Source organism: Hyaena hyaena, unplaced genomic scaffold, assembly GCF_003009895.1.
Source record: "Hyaena hyaena isolate Hyena2069 unplaced genomic scaffold, ASM300989v1 scaffold_82, whole genome shotgun sequence".
Taxonomy (NCBI): Eukaryota; Metazoa; Chordata; class Mammalia; order Carnivora; family Hyaenidae; genus Hyaena; species Hyaena hyaena.
This window is the reverse complement of record NW_024080713.1, coordinates 2,108,268-2,127,180: the sequence shown is the minus strand read 5'-3', so window position 1 is coordinate 2,127,180 and position 18,913 is coordinate 2,108,268. Positions and strand designations below refer to the sequence as shown.

Sequence of the window (18,913 nt, the reverse complement as noted above, 5' to 3'; positions counted from 1 at the left end):
GGCTCCGAGGGGTCTCCAGGCGCTCGGTCACGGAAAACGGCTTCGCTTTCTCACAGGACAGACACTTCGGGGCTTAGAACGGCGGGATCCGCACCGGCCGCCGAAGAAAGTAGCGCCCGCGGCGCGCGGCGGCTCGGCGTGATCGCGGTCACGTGGTGTGGAATGCGGCCCGGCGCCGTCGGGGGCTGCAGGCGGCGGGGCTCGGCCGCCAGGTGGGCGGCGTCCCCGCGTGCGCGGCCAACACGCGAGCGGAGAGCTCCCTGGGCCGACGGCCGCGCGAGATCCAAATGCTCGGAGCTTCGAGGAGCGGCTGCGCACGGCCCGGGCGTCTCCGTCCCCGTCCGCCAGGCGGAGGCGCTTCGAGAGCCGCGAGGCGCTGCCCCGAGGGACGAGGCTGCTTCTCTCTGGAGCGCCGGAGAGCCGCCCTCCGCGGCCCCGCGGCTGCCGACGGAGCGGGGCGGCGAGCCGCGGAGCCCGGCGGCCGCGCACAGCTGGGAGCCCTGAGGCCGGAAGGCGGCGAGCCCCCTCAGCTGCGGGCCGGTGGGCGTGGTGAGGCGGCACAGGTTCCGTTTTTCCGGGCACCCGGGAGCTTTCGCTTTCGCTTTCGCTTCCAGCTGGCGTCTTCGCCCCGCGGGAGCCGCCCGCCGCCCGCATCCTGCCAGCCGCGTCCCGACGGCCAGCGCGCCCCCGCCGCGGCCATGGCGCAGGCCGTCGTCCTCGGCGAGGTGACCCAGGTGCTGTGCGCGGCCGGGGGCGCCTTGGAGCTGGAGGAGCTGCGGCGCCGCTTGCGGGAGGGCGTCGGCGGCGACGCGCTGGAGCGGCTGCTGCGGGAGCGCGGCCGCTTCGCGGTGGTGGCGCGGGCTGGCGGCGCGGGGGCCGTCGCTCAGCGCGTCGTGGTGGCCGTCTCGGCGCTGCGCCTGTGCCGCGCGTATCAGAGCCCCAAGCCGGGCTGCGTGGGGCTGTGCGCGCAGCTGCACCTCTGCAAGTTCTTGGTCTGCGGGGCCTGCAAGTTCATGAGGGCCGGGTAAGCGCCGCGCTCAGAGTCCGACGGCCGGGGCCGGGGACCCTGCTCTCCCAGCCCGCCCCGGCCCCCTCCCTAAGTCTGGGGAGACGAGTGGGCGGCCGTTCCCTGGGCGCTCCTCCCCTCCCTTTCCCCCTTAATTCTCTTCGGCGAACATTAATTGAGCACTTGCTGAATACCGGGTGCCGTGTGAGGGACTCAGGGTCCAGCGGTGTCCCCAAGCCTCCTGCAGTCTCAGAGAGTGACTTGGAGGGTGAGGGTAGGGTTCTCCCCAAGAAAAAGCTGCGTCTGGCTGCCGGAGCCACCATCCCCTCCCTTCCCCCTGGCGCCCGGTCCCCAGGGAGACTTTTGAGGGGCCACACAGCTGAGGGCTTTCTCCGCCCAGTGGCCGAAGGGATCTTCGAAAGCAGGTCTCGGCTCTCGCCCGCTTGCCTTACAAGCCGGCAGTGGCCTCTGTGGCCTTGGGGGAGAAAAGCGTGCCCCTGTTGAGAAGCTAGTCCGTTTCTGTAGAAGAATTCGTTCCTCCTTGTTTCCTTTCCTTTTTCCTTTCCTTTCTTTTCTTTCTTTTTTTTCTTTTCTGGCTTAGTTCTTTCTTGCTCCCCTCGGGTCCGCTGGGCAGCATGAGGTAGCCGGCTTGATCCACGCAGTCATTCAGGGACCCAGGCCGACCACTTAGACTCTGCCTCCTCAGCCCTTGGCTCTTTAGTCCATTCTGGGTCTCGGATTCCGGGGAGTAGGGGGAGAAGATGGACAGGGGAAGGTTGGGGGGAGGTTTTCTCGGGTCTGGAAGTGGTGGACAGCTTTCCACCGGTTCCCTGGACCGTCATGTTTCATGACCTCCATCATGCTTCCATGCGAATGAGGGGTTTTGGGAAATGGCCCCTGGGAAACAGCTGTTGAGAAATATCTAGATTAGAATATTCCAAGGCCCATCTAAGACCTTAAGAGGGAGGTGTGTGTGTGTGTGTGAGAGAGAGAGAGAGAGGAGTTGGTGAGAATATGGTGAAAGGATGGGAGAGAGGTGATGGCTGTTTTCTTATTGTTGACCAGGGATGACTGCTACCTTTTTTTTTCCCCCTCTCTTGTTGACTGAAGGATGATTCTTCCTTTGCGTTCTTATTGGCTGAGCAAGTCTGCAGTCTGGGAGAGCATGGCCACGGTCCCAGGTGCCGGTTTGGGAGTTACTGGTTGGTGTAGGTCAGGCCTGCAGCCCCAGGAGCAGGTCAGATCTTTGGTGGAGGCTGACGGTGCAGCTTCTGGCAAACTGGGCTCTTGGGGACTGGTGTAGATGGTTCACCCCAAAGGAGAAGGAGCAGCAGCAGCTGGAGAAGAAGGTGGACATAATAAATGGTGGATGGGTGGATCTAATGTTGGGGCTAACTGGTGGATCTTGTTAAGGTCCGTGTTTGGTGAAATAAAGATCTGCAGCTAGTTCCCAAGATTTGGGGTTGCATTTTACTTGTCTTGGAAATCTGGAAGTTTGGTATCTCCTGGCCTAGGTGATTCTGAGTTTTCTTTTAAATTCTTACCTGTTCGATTTTCCATGAGGTTCACACAGGTCAGTTCATTGAACCTTCCTTCTCGAACTGCTTTTGGGTCACATAAGGGAGAGTGGGTGTGGTTGGCTGTACTTTCTGTGCTTTCTTTGGGACTCTACTTGTCTCCCTGAACCACAGGGTTGGTTGTTTCCGAAATAGATCATGACTCCTGCTTTTGTTCATTGGTGACAGCTGGGAAGGGTCCCAGGTCCCTGGCTCTGATCCTGTGCTTAGGGGCAGTGAGCATGGTGGTTACCAGCACAGCCCCAGGACCAGCCTACTTTGTTTCAAGCTGGCTGTTCTCCTTGCTGGCTGTGTAATCTTGGGCGAGTGACTTTGTAACGGTGCCTCAGTTCCCTCATCTGCAAAATGATAATATCATCCACCTCATAGACTTATTGAGGGCCGAACAGCTTCTCTTGTAAAACGTTCAGGAAGTCCCTGGTTTGTGGTAAATGCTCAATAAGTTTTAGTAGCTATTGCTGCCTTCACCATCCTAATTATTAGATTTATTTGGTTCTGGTGGCACCAAGTTTGCCTAGAATGTTTTTTCCCCTGCTCTTCTTGCCTGCTTCCCCAACCTAAATATTTGGCCTAGGCTTTACGCCTTTTAGGCACTGTCCCTTGAGTGCTTCTCCACTTCTGTCAGGCTCAGGTGCCCCTCCTGTCTGCACAGACCTACTCCGAGCACAGCTGACCGTGCTGTTTTGGAATCCTCTCCTGTCCCTTCCATAGAGGAGAGAATGGGAAGAGTCCGGATAACCCCAAGGTTATTGGTCTGTGCAGTGAAAGAGGGAAGTTTGTCTTTTACTGAGATGGGGGAGCTTGTGAAAGGTGCAGGTTTGGGGGAGTCAATCAAGGGTTGGGTTATCTTTTGAGATGCTTGTGATAAACCTGTGAGGTTTGGCAGTGTCTGAGTAAAGCAGCTGATATTTGCTTGACTCTTCCGGGTCTGGTGAGCAGGGTAATCATTTGAAGTGTTTGGATCATCAGGGCGTGGTGCCAGTAGGTGGCTCATGGTGAATGTTCAGCAGGGGTTGTTAATGGAAAGAATGGAAGAGGGCAGAACAGAGGGCAGAGCCTCAGAGTGTGGGTGTGTGTACACATACCTATGACCATAGGTGTCCACATTCATTTATTCAGCCAATGTTTAAGTGTCTGCTAAGTGCCTACTGACTGTCATATGGCAGTCTTCTTTGAGGAATGGCACTGTCATTCTTACCAGATACTGATGAGAGGTGCAGTGCTAGTCCCTAGACCTTGCAAGGTACTGTCTTTTCCTTTGTAAATAAACATTATGGTTTTTTGATGGCATAGACATGGGGGTTTTTCTCTGATGCTCCTAAGCAATGTTAAGTACTATCCCTGAAAGGTTGTCTTCAAGACTGATTTTACTAGCTGTTTCCTGGGGCTGCCATAACAAAGTGCCACAGGCCGGGGGCTTAAATGGAAAATTCTTACAATTCTCAAGGCAGGAAATCTGAGATCAAAGTGTTGGCAGGGTTGATTTCTTTCTGAGCCCTCTCTCCTTGGCTTGCAGATGGCTGTCTTCTCCCTGTGTCCTCATGTGTGTGCATATGTGTCTTAATTTTCTCTTCTTAGAAAGACCTCGGTTAGACTGGACTAGGCCCCCACCCCCCAGCCCAACAACCTTTTTATAAACTGTCTCCGAATACAGTCACTGGGGGGTTAGAACTTCAGCATAAGAATTTCGGGGAGGCGCAGTTGAACTGTGACACCAGCTCTGCTTTTTTGCAGGAAGAACTGTAGAAACAGTCACAGCTTGACGACAGATCACAACCTGAGTGTGCTGAGAACTCACGGTGTTGACCACCTCAGCTACAGTGAGCTCTGCCAGCTTTTGTTTCAGAATGACCCCTGGCTTTTGCCAGAGGTGAGTTCCAGGAGCGGGTGTGTATGTGTGCAAGTGATGGGGGAGAAGCCAGAGGTCGAAAGATAGGGAATCTTATGGCAGAAGAGGAGCCAAGGACCCCGTAGTGACCACTGGGACCTACTTGAAGAAGACCCAGATTGAATTCCTGGCTCTACTGATTTTTGGACCTGTGGCCTGGGGCTAGACTTGCCCCTTCTAGAGGTCTCCTTTCATTTGGGCTGGTATCTCCTTTGCAGGGCTTCTGGGAGGTGGAGGGTGCCTGCCTGGCCAGTGGCTGCAATAGGATGTTCCTTGCATGGGGATGAGGGGGTAAGAGACTCCAGCCTGCTCCTCTCTGTCTGGCAGCACTTGGCACTGTGTATTATTGCCAGACCCAGGAGTTCTGTGAGGAAATTTTTCAGAGATGCTGACAGGCCGATGATGCGTCCTCTAGTAAATCAGTTGCACCCAGGGAGTTTGGAACTTTAGTTGATGTGGATTCTCATAGTGCCTTTCAGATGCTAACCGAACCTCACTGTAATGGCTGTGTACTAGTTTGGGTCCTCCGAGAAGCAGACACCAAGGTGGGATTAGAAGTGTGAGAGATTCAGCGGAGAGGGAGCAGAAGGAGGTGGGGAGTCTTTGGACAGTGATGTTGCAAGAGAGGGAGAAGGAAGGAGACTGGGTAGGAGGAGACCCTGACTGTAGCACAGTTCAGAGAAAGCTGCTCCCTGGTGGCAGCGAAGTTCCGAGCTAAAGCAGCTCATCGTTGGCTGGGAGCAGCCCCAGGGGGGAGCACAGTCTCTGTGTGAATCAGGTACTGGCTCCCAAGGGCAGCAGCCGAGCTGAGGACATTGTGCTCTGCAGCAGGTCTGAGTGGTGTGTTCCTGTGGCCGGCACCGGTTTATGGGTTGCTCTGGCCCTTTTTCTGGGATAAGACTACAGAGATTAGATTGACCTGGTTTAATGAAAAGGCTTCCATATTATTCAGTTAAAATCACTCATTTGAGAACGGTGCTTTGTGGCTTAGTGACTGCTACATAATAGATAGGAACTTTTTTCTCTTGCCTTTTGAAAATTAATATTGATTCAGCTAACCTTTGTTGAATATCCACTACGGGTTAGGCGCTGTCGATAAGGAGATAAAAGGCCCTGGTCTGCACTACCAGGAGGCACATTTACTGGATGAGACAGACAAATTAGCGTGTGATTGCAAGGTGCTATCTTAGGTGCTGCGATAGAAGTGAGCTCTCTGGTCTGAGGCATTTGGGGAGCCTGGGAAGGAGGCCTGGGGGAGGCAGTGCCTGCGTGAATGTTGAATGGTGAATGAAGGATGAAGGTCTGGGGAGAAGTGGGGCACAGAAAGGACAGAACCTGGCATGGTCAGGGGACAGCATGTAGGTGAGCACAACTTGGATTTAGGGTGGGCCTGGGGAGGAGGAATGGGTGAGTAGTGACTCATCCACATAGCCTTCAGCATCACAGGAAGGGCTTGGGGTGGGGGGTTGTGTTTGGAGAGTGGGCATTAATGTTTTGTAGCGATCATCTTGTCAGTGGTATAAAAAATGAATTCTAAGGTGACTGGTCCTGAGTGTGTAGCCTCCTGTCTTCTTGGGTATACAGGTTGTTTTAGAACACATTGCCAGCATGTGGGAACTGTGACCATGAACTCAGATCCAGTGCAGCTTTTCTGCCAACCTTCTGCTCTCAGGCTAGTCCCCTTATCAGATGAACAGTTGGAGGACACCACTGTGAATCAAGCACCCACTATGTTCCAAGGCATTGTATTAGCCACCTTGTATATTTTCCATTTAATCCTCATAATAACCCAGTGATGTAGGTAGCCTTATTCCCAGTTTAGGGATTAAAAAGCTGAAATTCGGAGCTGGTGAGTGAGTGGCTTGCCTAAGGTCAGGCATCTTGTAAGTGGAAGAATCAAGGTTCGGGCCCAGCCTTCTTTAGCCTTTTTCCTTGGGGCTTCTATCCCTGAGTGGGGTCCCTGCTTATCTGTAGTCCTCTGCTGCTTTTCTACCTCTGGTTCAGTGCTATGTCTGTGAATTGAGGGGGTAGGCTCTTGGTGCTCTCTGGCCTGGTTCTTGCCTCCAGGAATTTGGAATGTAGAGAAGGAGCAGTTGATTCAAGTTTAAGTCTCCGCTTTACCAACAACCCAGTTTACCAGCTACTGTGTGTGCCAGATGTAGGTAGCTGGAGGTGAATTAGGGCAAGCCTGTGAACTACTCTGAGTTTCAGTTTGCTCCTGAGAAACGAAAGGGCTGTATTTGGCTTTCTCCAAGATGCTGTAAACACCTCAGAGCCTCTTTAACCTTGAATTTCAGAAAAAAGAAGGGAGAGAGGAGCCTGGCTTAGGGAGACTTGGTGAGTCAGTGGGGGAAGGGTATAGGTGGAGTATATGGGTTGTTAGCATCCTGCCATGTGAGTAACATTTAATTGTTTCCTGGGAAGAGAGCAGCTCTGACCCATTGGAAGTTCTTTGGATTTTCCCAGTGGAAGGGCTTGTTCTGCTCACTGCTGTCCACCCGGTTCCCATTTTATCCAAGGGCGTATGTTAGCAGTGGTCCACCTGGAGTGGAAGACGTTCTCACAGCCGTGTGACTTGTGTGGATGACGGAATCACAGCTTTGGCTAGGTCTCTAGAGGAACTTCTGACTGTGGACTGGCCAGTAGGGTGGTGGTGTTCTTTTGAGACCTTCCTAAGCTGGTGTTCTGTTTTTTTTTTTTTTCCTTTTCTGTCAACAGATCTGCCTTCATTACAACAAAGGAGATGGACCCTATGGCTCTTGTTCCTTTCAAAAGCAGTGTATCAAACTGCATATCTGCCAGTATTTTTTACAGGGTGAATGCAAGTTTGGCACTGGCTGTAAGAGATCTCATGATATCTCTAATTCTGAGAACCTGGAGAAACTGGAGAAGTTGGGCATGAACTCCGATCTGGTGAGCAGGCTGCCTTCCATATACAGAAATGCTCATGACATCAAGAATAGGAGCTCCACCCCCAGCAGAGGGCACACTCCTCCCCTAGGCCCTCAGGGGACTTCTGGTAAGGCCCTGGGCTGGGGCCCTTACATTCTACCCGGCCATTAATGGAATGTATGACTTTGGGCAAGTCTGCGCTGCTTTCAGTAAAGTGCAGTTGGTGATTCTTTCTCTGCCATTGGGTATTGTAAAGATGATTTGAAATCGTAGCTGTGAACAAGCAAGACATTCTAAATGCCATTTGAGGTTGACTGAATGAATTCCCCATGGGTCTGATCTACAGTGAAGGAAGCATATTTTAATTTCAACTCTCTTCCTGGCAAGAATAATGGAATTTTTTAGTCCCTGTAAATTAGCTTTGTTCGCTGCTCATCTTCAGCACCTAGGTAATGCCTGGCCCATAGTGGGCACACAGGCATTTGTTGAGTGATTGAGCATGCTAAGATACTTTTTTTTTTTTTTTTTATAAAGGAATGTCAGACTTAGTGACAAGCAGATGGGGGAATTATGAGAAGAGATTGCTTATTTAATAAGCATTTCTTGGGGCGCCTGGGTGGCTCAGTCGGTTAGACGTCCAGCTTTGGCTCATTCATGATCTCCTGGTTCATGAGGTCGAGCCCCGTGTCAGGCTCTGTGCTGACAGCTCAGAGCCTGGAGCCTGTTTCAGATTCTGTGTCTCCTTCCCTGTCCCTCCCCAGCTCATGCTCTGTCTCCCTCCCCCAAAATAAATCAAACATTAAAAACATGTTTAAAAATTTTTCTTTAGCACCTATTATGTGGGAAATCGATAATGTAGTCCATTGGAGAGGTTATAATACATTGGTGTCCTTTGGATTTCTCAGTATTGGCTATTGGCTGGCCATTCTGGTTATCCATTCTTTAATTTAACAAATTTGAGTGATTGCCAAGCGCTAACCACTGACCTGGGCCCTGGTTATACCTAAGAGATTAGGACGAAGGACTCCCCCCACCAGAATGCATAATCAAACCATTTGTTAGCTACAGTGGTATCTAGGGTTTTTAATAGACTACTTCCTATCAGGTGAGTGCTAGGACTACCAGCAAAAAAACTTTAATCTTTTAACTTGTTTAAATGTTTATTTTAGAGAGAGAGATAGACAGCATGAGTAGGGAGGGGTTGAGAGAGAGGGAGACTCCAAAGCAGGCTCCAGGCTCCAGGCTGTCAGCATGGAGCCCGATGTGGGGCTCGAACCCATGAACTGTGAGATCATGACATATATGTATATATTTTCTTTACATTTTCTTGGGTTATTTTGGGTTAATTTCTTTCAATAGTAGGAAGCTAGATGTAGACAGGTTTTGCTGTAAAAAGATCTTTAAGAGTGTCAGTTGGATTATGGCCTTAGAAAGGGAGGGAGGGCTACCTGCTCTTGGGGAGCAAGGGAGGTTATTTCCAAGGCCCCAAAGGTGTGGGTTTTGAGGCCTACCCTGTGGATGTCTGAGGGGCTTATAAAAAGAAAAAGGAAAAGGAATAACGTAACAGGTGATACTGAGTAGGGAGGGTTTGCAAATGAGCTTTATGTGCTTGTATTATGGTAGGTGGGTGCAGTGGTAAATGGAATTGTTAGGTAAAGTCTCATTGGAGCACTTCTAGTAAAGATAAACTTTGAAATCATGTCCATGCCTGATTTATATGAAAATTATTGTAATTAATGTAAAGTTATTTAAGGAGGTTTCATTTTAAGATTGGGAGCATAGTCAGAGCTGAGAAAAAAAGAGCCTCTCCATGACGTCCTGGGTTTGGCAAGCAGCTGTGTGGCTTTGGGCTCCCTGGCTTCTCCCTAAGAAGCATAGAGGGTTCACTTGTATGTCTGAGGCAGTTTCATCCTGAACATCCTAGGGTTTTGTGAGATCACCTCACCTACTTTTGACTTCTGCAGAGAAATGAATGCTCTTTTCTCACCTTTGTATCTTTAACTACTCTGACTCCATGTCAGAAGCTTTGGTGGATGCTGATACATGTTTGTGGTGTTTCCTTGTAGAAAGAAGAGATAGTTCAGGTTGTGGATCCCCAAACAGTAGTAACCAGGAGGAGAATGATCAGATCTGCTTATACCACATCTGGAAAAGTTGTAGCTTTCAAGGTAAGTCAGAGGAATCCCCTTCCTTCACTTGCAGGTGAAGTAGCTGCTTTTTGTTTCAAGAGTTCTGCCTGAAGGCCACCCCTCAAGGTCGTCTCCTCTGTCCACAGAAGGTTGGGGCCTTCTTCATTGTCAGCTGGTGTGGCACTTCTGCCAAACCAGTTCGGAAGCGATTTTGTTGGGGAGTTGAGGATGGTAGGAATTGGGTTTTTGGAAATCAGACTGTAGATAAGTTTTGGGGAACATAACTGGTTCATTCAGTGTCCAGTGTTGACCCTTGATCACCTTAGCATGAGGTCACAGACCTGCACAGATGCCCTGTCTAGTGGAAACAAATATAAGTATCTCTTATAAAGGGGATCATAGACTTAGAAATGCCTCAGAAACCCAGAAGGCCCTCTCCGAGGAGGAGATGCCTCTATTTTCTCTTGCGGAATAAGAACTTAAGTTGGGGGTTTCTCTCCATGGTCCATCTTTTTTTAAAATCTTTATTTTGTTTTTTGAGAGAGAGCTAGCTGGGGAGGGGCGGAGAGAGAGGGAGAGAGAGATCTCAAGCAGGTTCTGTGCTGTCAGCACAGAGCCTGACGCAGGGCTTGAACTCCTGAACTGTGAGATCATGACCTGAGCCGAAACCAAGAGCCAGACGCTTAACCAACTGAACCACCCAGGTGCCCCTTCTCTGCATGGTCCCTCTTTTATCACAGGTAGAAATTCTCGAGTGTACGTGTTTGTATTTACTAAACCTTTTGTTTTCTTCTTATTGCTGTCCTGAGCTTTGACTGAAGAAAGCTTTCTTCTCAAATTCGGTGACTGCTCTTAAAAAACAACCACCAAACTTCTTGTTTTGTTTTCAGTCTTTAAAAGCCACCCAAGCAATTCAGGAATACTTTCACTTTGTGAAAGAGTCCAATAATACAGAATAAAGTCTGAAGTCCTCCTTCAGCCCTTCCCAAAGGTAAACACGTGCCGTGTGGTTATGATCCTTGTTTCGCATGTTTTTCACAGATGGGAACATGTGATAGGTATTATTTAACCTGCTTCGTTAACATTGTGTCTTGAAGATTTTTTTTTCTACATTGGTATGTGTAAGTCCACTTTATTTTTAAAAACAACTATAGTGTCCAGTTAGTGATGTTCCATGGCGCATCTGAGTACACATGGGTATTTCCTTAGCTAGATTCCTGGAAGTGGAATGCTAGCTCAAGCTATATGTATCATATATGCATTTAGGTGTTTAAAATCCATTTTATTGAGATATAATTTATACACAATAAAATTTTAAGTATTTAAAAATTTTTAAGTATACACTGAATTTGGTAGTAACAGTTGAGGAAATGGAAGAATTTCTTTCCTCTAAAAGTGTCCCTATGTCCCATTATAGTGAATCTTCACCCCGCCCCCCCATTTTCCTGACCCACACACAGTCCCTGACCTGTATTTTGTCAGTGTAGATTTGACCTTTCTAGAAATTCGTATAAATGCAATCATAGAGCATGTATTCTTCTGTACCTGTCTTCTCTCATTCAGCATGTTTTTGTGATTTGTCCATGCTGGCAAATCAATAGTTTGCTCCTTTTTTTTTTTCTGAGTCATATTCTTTTGTATGATTGTCTACAGTTTATCAGTTCATATGTTGATGAGCATTTGAGGTGTTTGAAGTTTCTAGGCTTTTACAAATCCTTTATAAATATATATTTACAAGTTTTAATTTGGGTATATGTTTTCATTTGTTAAAAAAAACCTTTTTTAATGTTTATTTTTGAGGGAGAGTATGAGTGGGAGACGGGCAGAGAAAGAGGGAGACCTAGAATCCAAAGCAGGCTGCAGGGTCCAAGCTGTCAGCATGGAGCTGGATTTGGGGCTCAAACTCATGAACCATGAGATCATGACCTGAGCCGAAGTTGGACACTTAACTGACTGAGCCACCCAGGCACTCCTGTTTTCACTCATTTCTTTTGAGAAAAGACCTAGGTGTGGAATTACTGGAACATATGTGTTCAACTTTATAAAAAACTGTTGGGTATACTTTCCTGCCAGCAATGTATGAGAGTTTGTTGCTCTGTGTTCTTGTTAACACTTGGTATTGTCAGTCTTTTAAACTTTAGCCATTGTAACTAACGAGTAGGGATATCTCATTGTGGTTTTAGTTTGCATTTCCCTGAGGATAATGATATTTAACATTTTTTTTTAAAAGATTTTATTTCATTTTTGAGAGAGAGTGTGACAGTGAGTGGGGGAGGGGACAGAGAGAGAGGGTGACTCAGAATCTGAAGCAGACTCCAGGCTCTGAGCTGTGAGCACAGAGCCCGATGTTGGGCTCGAACCCACAAACTGTGAGATTATGCCCTGAGCCAAAATCACAAGTCTGACACTTACCTGACTGAGCCAGCCAGGTGCCCTGGTATTGGTTCTTCTGTGTGAGTTAGCTTCCTGTCTGTTATTCTTCCTCACATATTGGCTGACTCTTGGTTATCCATTCCAGAATCCAGTGTATGCTGGTGATGTGGATTCTGATCGAGGCTTAACGGGGAAGAGGCAGTACGTTTTGTGCAGTGGCATGGGCTGCTAGTGTGTACCCTTGCAGTGGGGCGGAGACTTTGGCCCTCTTACATGCTTGTTTCTCTCTAGCAGTTATCCATACTCACATGTTCTGTGGGGCAAACAGCAAGGTTGCTGGGCACAAGCAATGTACAGAGGGAGTTCTTGCCCTGGTGGGTTCCATTTGGTCTCGCCGTGACTGACAAGGTGTCTTTCTTGCTTTTCGTTCTATGAAACTCTGAGTTTGTTAATCCTTTCCCCCCAATATTTCCCCCTTTCATGGTAGCTCTCTTCTGCATATCTTGCAGGTGTTTTTTTCTCTTTATCTTTGTCAGTTTGATTCTGTGTGCTTCATATTTTTAGGAATTTGGGTCTTTTGACACCACTACTTACTGTTTTCCAGCGTTTTTCAATTTGTTCTCTCTGTTCTGTCATTTCATGTGATGTAGGGAGAAAGGGGATATGGATGTGGCACTTTGTCTGCCAAGTTAAATTGGTTTTTGCGGCTTACCTTCTAGAAGACCTAGATTCTAGAATGTCACGACAAGGAGGGGAACATTGGAAAGAGGGAAAGGCAATTGAGAAAGTGGACAGGAGGACGAGGGAAGATATGGCAGAGAAGGGGACTCGTCAGCCAGGACTCTGCTCTAACCAGCCACCGTGGCTGCAGTGGCCTGCATGGCACCTTCTTTTCTCTGGCTTGTGAGTGGTGTGGACTTCACGTTGAGCTCACATTACGACCTGGACGCCTGGGGCCTGCAGCTTGACCCCAGAGCTTTCCCTGTGCCCCTGTGTCCGTCCCAAGGAAGTATCAGCCTGGAGGGTGGTGGGTGGTGTGCCTTACTTGAAGGGGATCTTCTTAAGGGGAGCGTCTTTAGGCTGTCCAGGACTCACCTGAACCGAAGTATATAGGTGCAGGGACTATATGCTCTTAACTCTGATCATTCCCTTAGTGACCTTTAGGGAGGGAACAGAAAATCTTAACGTGGTTATGACCTCTGGATCATAGCTGTGGCCTTATCTATCCAGGTTGAGCCCTTCATTACCACTATATTGTGCGTACCCATGGTAGAGAGTCCAAGAGGTCTCTTGTCTTGGTATTAGCAGTCCACGCTCTAACTCTGGACAAGTCAGGATGTCCTGAATCCCCAGAGTGTCTGAATCCAGCCTTGGTGAACTTGGAGGGGATTTCCTTGGTTGGGGTCTCTCTTGTTCCCTGAGTCTTCTTGGCTGGGTGCTCTTGTCTGCCCTGTCTGCCCGGCCTCAGGCCTGGCCTTTGACAACTTCAGGCAGTCTGCCCACCTTCCTCCATGGTCCTCCTTGACCAAGGTACCTTTTGTAGAGTCTGTGGGGAAAGAAGTGGCATTGAGACGTGCCCACAAAGGCTGCATACAATTTTAGAAAATTTTACTTTTTTTCAAGTTTCAAATTAGCCATGTTTCATTGTTCATATTTTGACAGATGAATTAAAAATGTACAAAGGGCAGTCAGTAAGAAGTGTCTCTCTTACACCTCTTTTTTCTAGCACCCAGATCCCCTCCGGAAGCAGTCATTGTTACCAGTTCCTTAACTGTTCTTCCACAAAGATTTTATTCGTGCACAAGTATTTATGTCTGGTCAGTTTCCTTCTCACATAGGTGCACTGTGCACACTGTTCCGTATTTTTTCCCACTTAACTAGACTTTTAATTTTTTTGAATATATTCTTGTGGTTCAAAATTCAAAAGAAAACAACACAAGTCTTTCCTCGCAGTTTCGTTCCTGGCTACCAACTTCCCCTCTGCAAGGAATAATATGTGTGTGTATACGTATTGAGTCAGAGGAGCTCTCATTTTTCTTTTCTATTTTTTTACCCAAGTAGCGGCATTCTGCACCTTGTTGTGTACCTTTCTACCTAATATAATATACCTCGTAAATTGTTCTGTGTCAGAGTGCAGAGTGATTGCTGCTGCTTTTCTTTCCAGTGTGCCTTTCCTCTGTGGGGATGTACCAGAACCTCATGTAGGATATTGAAAAGCAGTAAAAGTGTCGGGTGATTGCAGGTGAGGGGCTGGCATGAGCCAAGGCGAGGCAGGCAGAGTGTGCTAGGAGTGACAGAGGTCCCAGGGAGCTCAGGGAAGATGGAGGAGGAGCACCTGGCTTGAAATTGTAGACCTGGGCCATTCTGTGTATTTTGGCAGGGGCAGGGCAGTGTATATAAATCAGGGCTGTGGGGATGTGTTAAGGGGGTGAGTGTGTTAGCAGCCAGAAGATCAAAGTGGGCTGGAACCATACTGCTGACCTTCCGTGTGGTCAGATGTGTCGGGGCTTGGATGGGTTTCTAGTAGAGCTGAATCTGGCTCCATTTTTAGTGTGGCTGCTACTTGTCCACATGCTACATGTGTAGTGATAATGGGTAATCACACTGCCTCCTGCAGTCTGATTGGCGTTTTCATGATCAGCTTCTTTGCTCATGAGATGAAATTCAAATGTAATGTTATCTACCAACATAAGTATTTTTTAAAATTGATGTAATGTCCTGTTTAAAGGGGAGATGTAAAATGGAAGTGTGTATAATAAAATACACAGTATTTCAGTCTTTAGATGTTCAGGCATGACTGCACTAAAAATGATGTCCCCAACAGATCTCCAAAATGTGCCTAGGTCAGTGGGCATCACCACCCCCCATTGAGAACCCTGGGCCTGGGTCATGCTATGTATTGCCAAGATGTCTTACTTCTTTATATTTTTATTTTAGATAAGTGCAATAAAGTCCATTTCCATTTGCCCTATCGATGGCAGTTCTTGGACAGAGGCAAGTGGAAGGATCTGGACAAAATGGAGCTGATTGAAGAGGCATATAGCAATCCCAGAAAAGACAGGTATGCAATACGTTACTGGTGTCTGCTTTGTGACTGGGCTTTTGTGTGCAGTATGGGAAGTTTAGACACAACAGATTTTAGGTTTGATCACACACGCGCCAGCAAACAGCCTGGTGGAGATGAGAACTCTGGGCTGGAAATTGGAATTTACTGTTCAAACTGCAGATTGGTGCCTTTCTCTCCTTCAGGGAGGAACTATGGGGAAAGGAGCTGGTGGTACCAAATAAGTTTTGAATGATTTGCTGCCGGGATTATGTATATATATCCACAGTGAGTAATGCAGAAAAGCAAGAGGCAGTCATTTGTGAAATTTTAGCCTTTACATGTAAAGTAATACAGCTGAACTGCTGTTTACTGTTCAGCCTTTAACTTTTTAATTTTTCTGTGTGTCCCAATATTTTCACTTAATTGATTGAGAGTGAATGGGGAAGTCCCGGGAGCCTTATTTTCAAATACTTACCATATCTTGGATTGAACTCGCTAAAATATGTTGCCATGAAGAAAATTTAAGCCCACTTTTTTTAAGTGGAAAAAATAAATTTGTGCTAAGAGTGCAATTGTGTGCAAATTGCTGCTGGTGAAGTATGTGGAACAAATTGTTCCCCTTCAGAAGATGCATTGGCTTACTATTCCCCCCTCTCTCTTTTTCTGAGACAGAGTTTACACACAGGGAAGTGCACAGATACTAATCGTGTAGTTCAGTGAGTCTTGACGAATGCATGCACTCATGTAACAGACACTTTATTCCAAATAGAGATGATTTTCATGCCTGTAGAAGTCCCCTCCTGTCCCCTTGCCATTAGTGCCCACCCCAAAAGCCACCAGTGGTCAGACATCTGTCAACCACAGGTAGTCTTGCCTGTTCTTGCACCCTGTCTGAATGGAGCCATACACTCTACCGTCATGTCTGGCGTCTTTCTCTCAGAGCTTTGTGCACAAGTCTCTGCTTGTCTCCTGGTGCGCGTGCGTGTGGGCTTCTGTAGGCCTGACGTTTGGGGATGAAAGTTCTGGGAGGTAGGCTGGGTCCCTCTTCAGCTCTGCTCAGTGATGCTAAGTGGTTTTCCGAGGTGGCTGTGCCACTTTCCACCCCCATGCAGTCTGTGGTGACTATATCCCACACGTTTGCTATGGTTTGCTATCTGAACTTTTCCCAGCCTGGGGATGTAAAGCGGTATCTCTGTTTGCCTATCTCTGGGTCCTAATGAGGTAAAGTGTCTCTTCACATGTTTATTGGCCACTTGTACTTCCTCTGCTGTGAAATGTCTGTCCTTGTAGTTTGCCCATTTTGTTGAGGGGGACAGTTGTGTGTTTAGTTATTTATTTAATTTTAGGAATTCTTTAAATTTCTGGTTATTAAATGTGCATTGAAAATAAACTCTTCCTGTCAGCTTCTGGTATGTTTTAATATAGATAAGTATTTATCTATCTTTTCCTTTATGGTTTTGTACTTTTTGAGTCATAGAAATGTTTCCTTTTCCCAGGACTATCAGGAAATTTTTCTGAATTATCTTTAATGTTTTAAGGACTGTGTTTAATCTTTACCCTGCTGGTGGTGAAGCATGGGTCCAGTTTGATTCTTACACAGATGAATCACCAGTTTTCCCAAAACTACTTTTTAAAAATACATTGAATTAAAAAATACGCAATTGTGATAATATATACCTAACATAAAATTTGCCATCTTAACCTTTTATTTTTATTTATTTAAAGAACATGGGGGAGGGACAGAGAGAGGGAGAGGAAGAGAGAGAGGAAGAGAGAGAGCGAGAGCGAGAGAGAGAGCGCGAGAGAATCCCAAGCAGGCTTCACACTGTTAGCACAGAGCCAGGTGCGGGGCTTGATCTCACAAACCTTGAGACCACAACCAGAGCAAAGTCAGATGCTTAACCAACCGAGCCACCCAGACACCCCTTTTATAATTTTAATTTTGACTTTAATGTTAATTTTTCCTTATTCTTACTCTGATTTTTGAGACCGAGTAGGGGAGAAGGGCAGCGGGAGAGAGAGAGAATCCCAAGTAGGCTCTACATTCAGTGCAGAGCCCAGCATGGGGCTCTATTCCATTACCTCGGGATCATGATTTGAGCCAAAATCAGGAGTAAGATACTCAACCGACTGAGCTACCCGGGCGCCCTGTCTTCACCTATTTTAAGTGTAAGTTCAGTGGCATGAAGTGCATTCACATTGTTGTGCAGCCATCCCCACCATCCGTTTCCAGTAGTTATTTTTAAACCCATCAAAACCAAGACGAATTTGGCAAAGTGTTACCACATTTTATAGCTTATTTTCAGACTCGTGTGAAAACATCACTTGTTTAAGTAAGCCATCTCTTCACTTATTTCCAAGTGCCACATGTGTCAGGCATTGAATTAGCAAATACACCCACGTCTGGTCCTCACCTCTTGTCTTTCACCCGTCTGTCTGTCGTCTGTCTGTCTGCATCAGCACCACACTGTCTTACCTAGTGGAGCTTTAAGTGTTGACGTCTGGTAAGGCAAATCCCCGTCTTTCTTTGCATTGCCAGGGCTCTTGGTTTTTTGCTCCTGTTTAGAAATTTTTAAATCTCATTGGTTTTCACAAAAATCTGTTGTGATTTTTGCAATTAAAGTTGCATTGACTTGGCAGTTCTAGAGAACTGACATCATATTGATGCTGAGATTTTCTCTTCGTATACATGATAACATCTGATTTATTTACATCTTTTAAAATATCTTTGAGTAGTCTTATAATTTCTCCATTAGGGTCTTGGATATCTTTTGTTAGAGATTTAATTTTTTTTCCAGTTGTGCTCAGATGCAATTGACTTTCAACACCAGAAGCCTAAGGTATGCGGCATAATGACTTGACATACGTGTATATTGCAAAATGACTATCTCGATAAGTTAACATCCTTTACTTCATACAGTTACTAAATTTTTTTCCTTACAGTGAGAACTTTGAGTTTATTCTCCTACAAACTTTTAAATACACCATATAGCATTAACTGTAGTCCTTATGTCATACGTTACATTCCCAGTAAAAAAAATTTTGTTTTCTCTGTGCTGATGCATAGAAATGCAATTGACTTTTGTCAGCTGTTGTATCCTGCAACTTTACTAAAATACATGAACTCAGAAGACTATTGGTAATCTATTTGAATTCTCTGTATGGTTATCTATATACTCTGGATATCTATTTAGGCAATATTTGTGGATAGCATTTTATTTTCACCCTTTTTTATTCTTAGGATTTTACTTTTTATTGTCATATTGTAGTGCCTAGGACTGCTGTGCCATGCTGAATGGAAGTGGTGATAGTTGGAGTATCTTTTTTTTCCCCTGGATTTTAAAATGAGTAATTAAATGTTTGATCATAAACATGAGTGAATGTATGGAACCTTTGGCCTTGCTAACAAGTCCTAATTTTATTCCTAGTATGCTAGGAGATTTGTTTTTAATGTTTGTTTATTTCGAGACAGAGTAAGCACATGAGAGAGAATGAGCATGTGCAGGGGAGGGTGCAGAGAGAGAGGGGAAGAGCGTATCCCAAGCAGGCCCTGTGCTGTCAGTGCAGAACTGTCACGAATCTTGAGATAATGACCAGAACTGAAGTCAAGGGTCTAGCACTTAGCTGCCTGAGCCACCCAGGCACCCCTAGGACTTTTTCTGTGTGTATAGAAATTGAATTTTATTGAGTATTTTTTCTGTATTAAGATCCCATGTTTTGTTCTCCTTGTTAATGCAGTTCTAACTTGTTAATGCAGTTAATGGCAATGATTTTCTGATGTTAAGTCTACTACCACATTTCTTTTTTTTTTTTTTAATGTTTTATTTATTTTTGAGAGAGAAATAGAGACAGTGTGAACAGGGGAGGGTCAGAGAGAGAGGGAGACACAGAATCTGAAACAGGCTCCAGGCTCTGAGCTGTCAGCACAGAGCCTGATGTGGGGCTCGAACCCACGAACTGTGAGATCTTGACCTGAGCTGAAGTCGGATGCTTAACCGACTG

The 18,913-nt window shown here is 46.7% G+C and overlaps 1 protein-coding gene across 1 annotated transcript in view; it reads left to right on the top strand.

The window, feature by feature from the left end:
* Positions 1–571: 571 nt before the first annotated feature.
* The window catches only part of PARP12 (poly(ADP-ribose) polymerase family member 12), a 38,232-nt gene continuing 19,890 nt past the window's right edge, over positions 572–18,913 (top strand). The window contains exons 1-5 of the mRNA XM_039234064.1: positions 572–1,024; positions 4,318–4,453; positions 7,190–7,490; positions 9,430–9,531; positions 14,803–14,926. Of these exons, the coding sequence (XP_039089995.1) occupies positions 699–1,024; positions 4,318–4,453; positions 7,190–7,490; positions 9,430–9,531; positions 14,803–14,926 (989 nt within the window). The 5' untranslated portion in view covers positions 572–698. The remainder of the gene's footprint in view (positions 1,025–4,317; positions 4,454–7,189; positions 7,491–9,429; positions 9,532–14,802; positions 14,927–18,913) is intronic.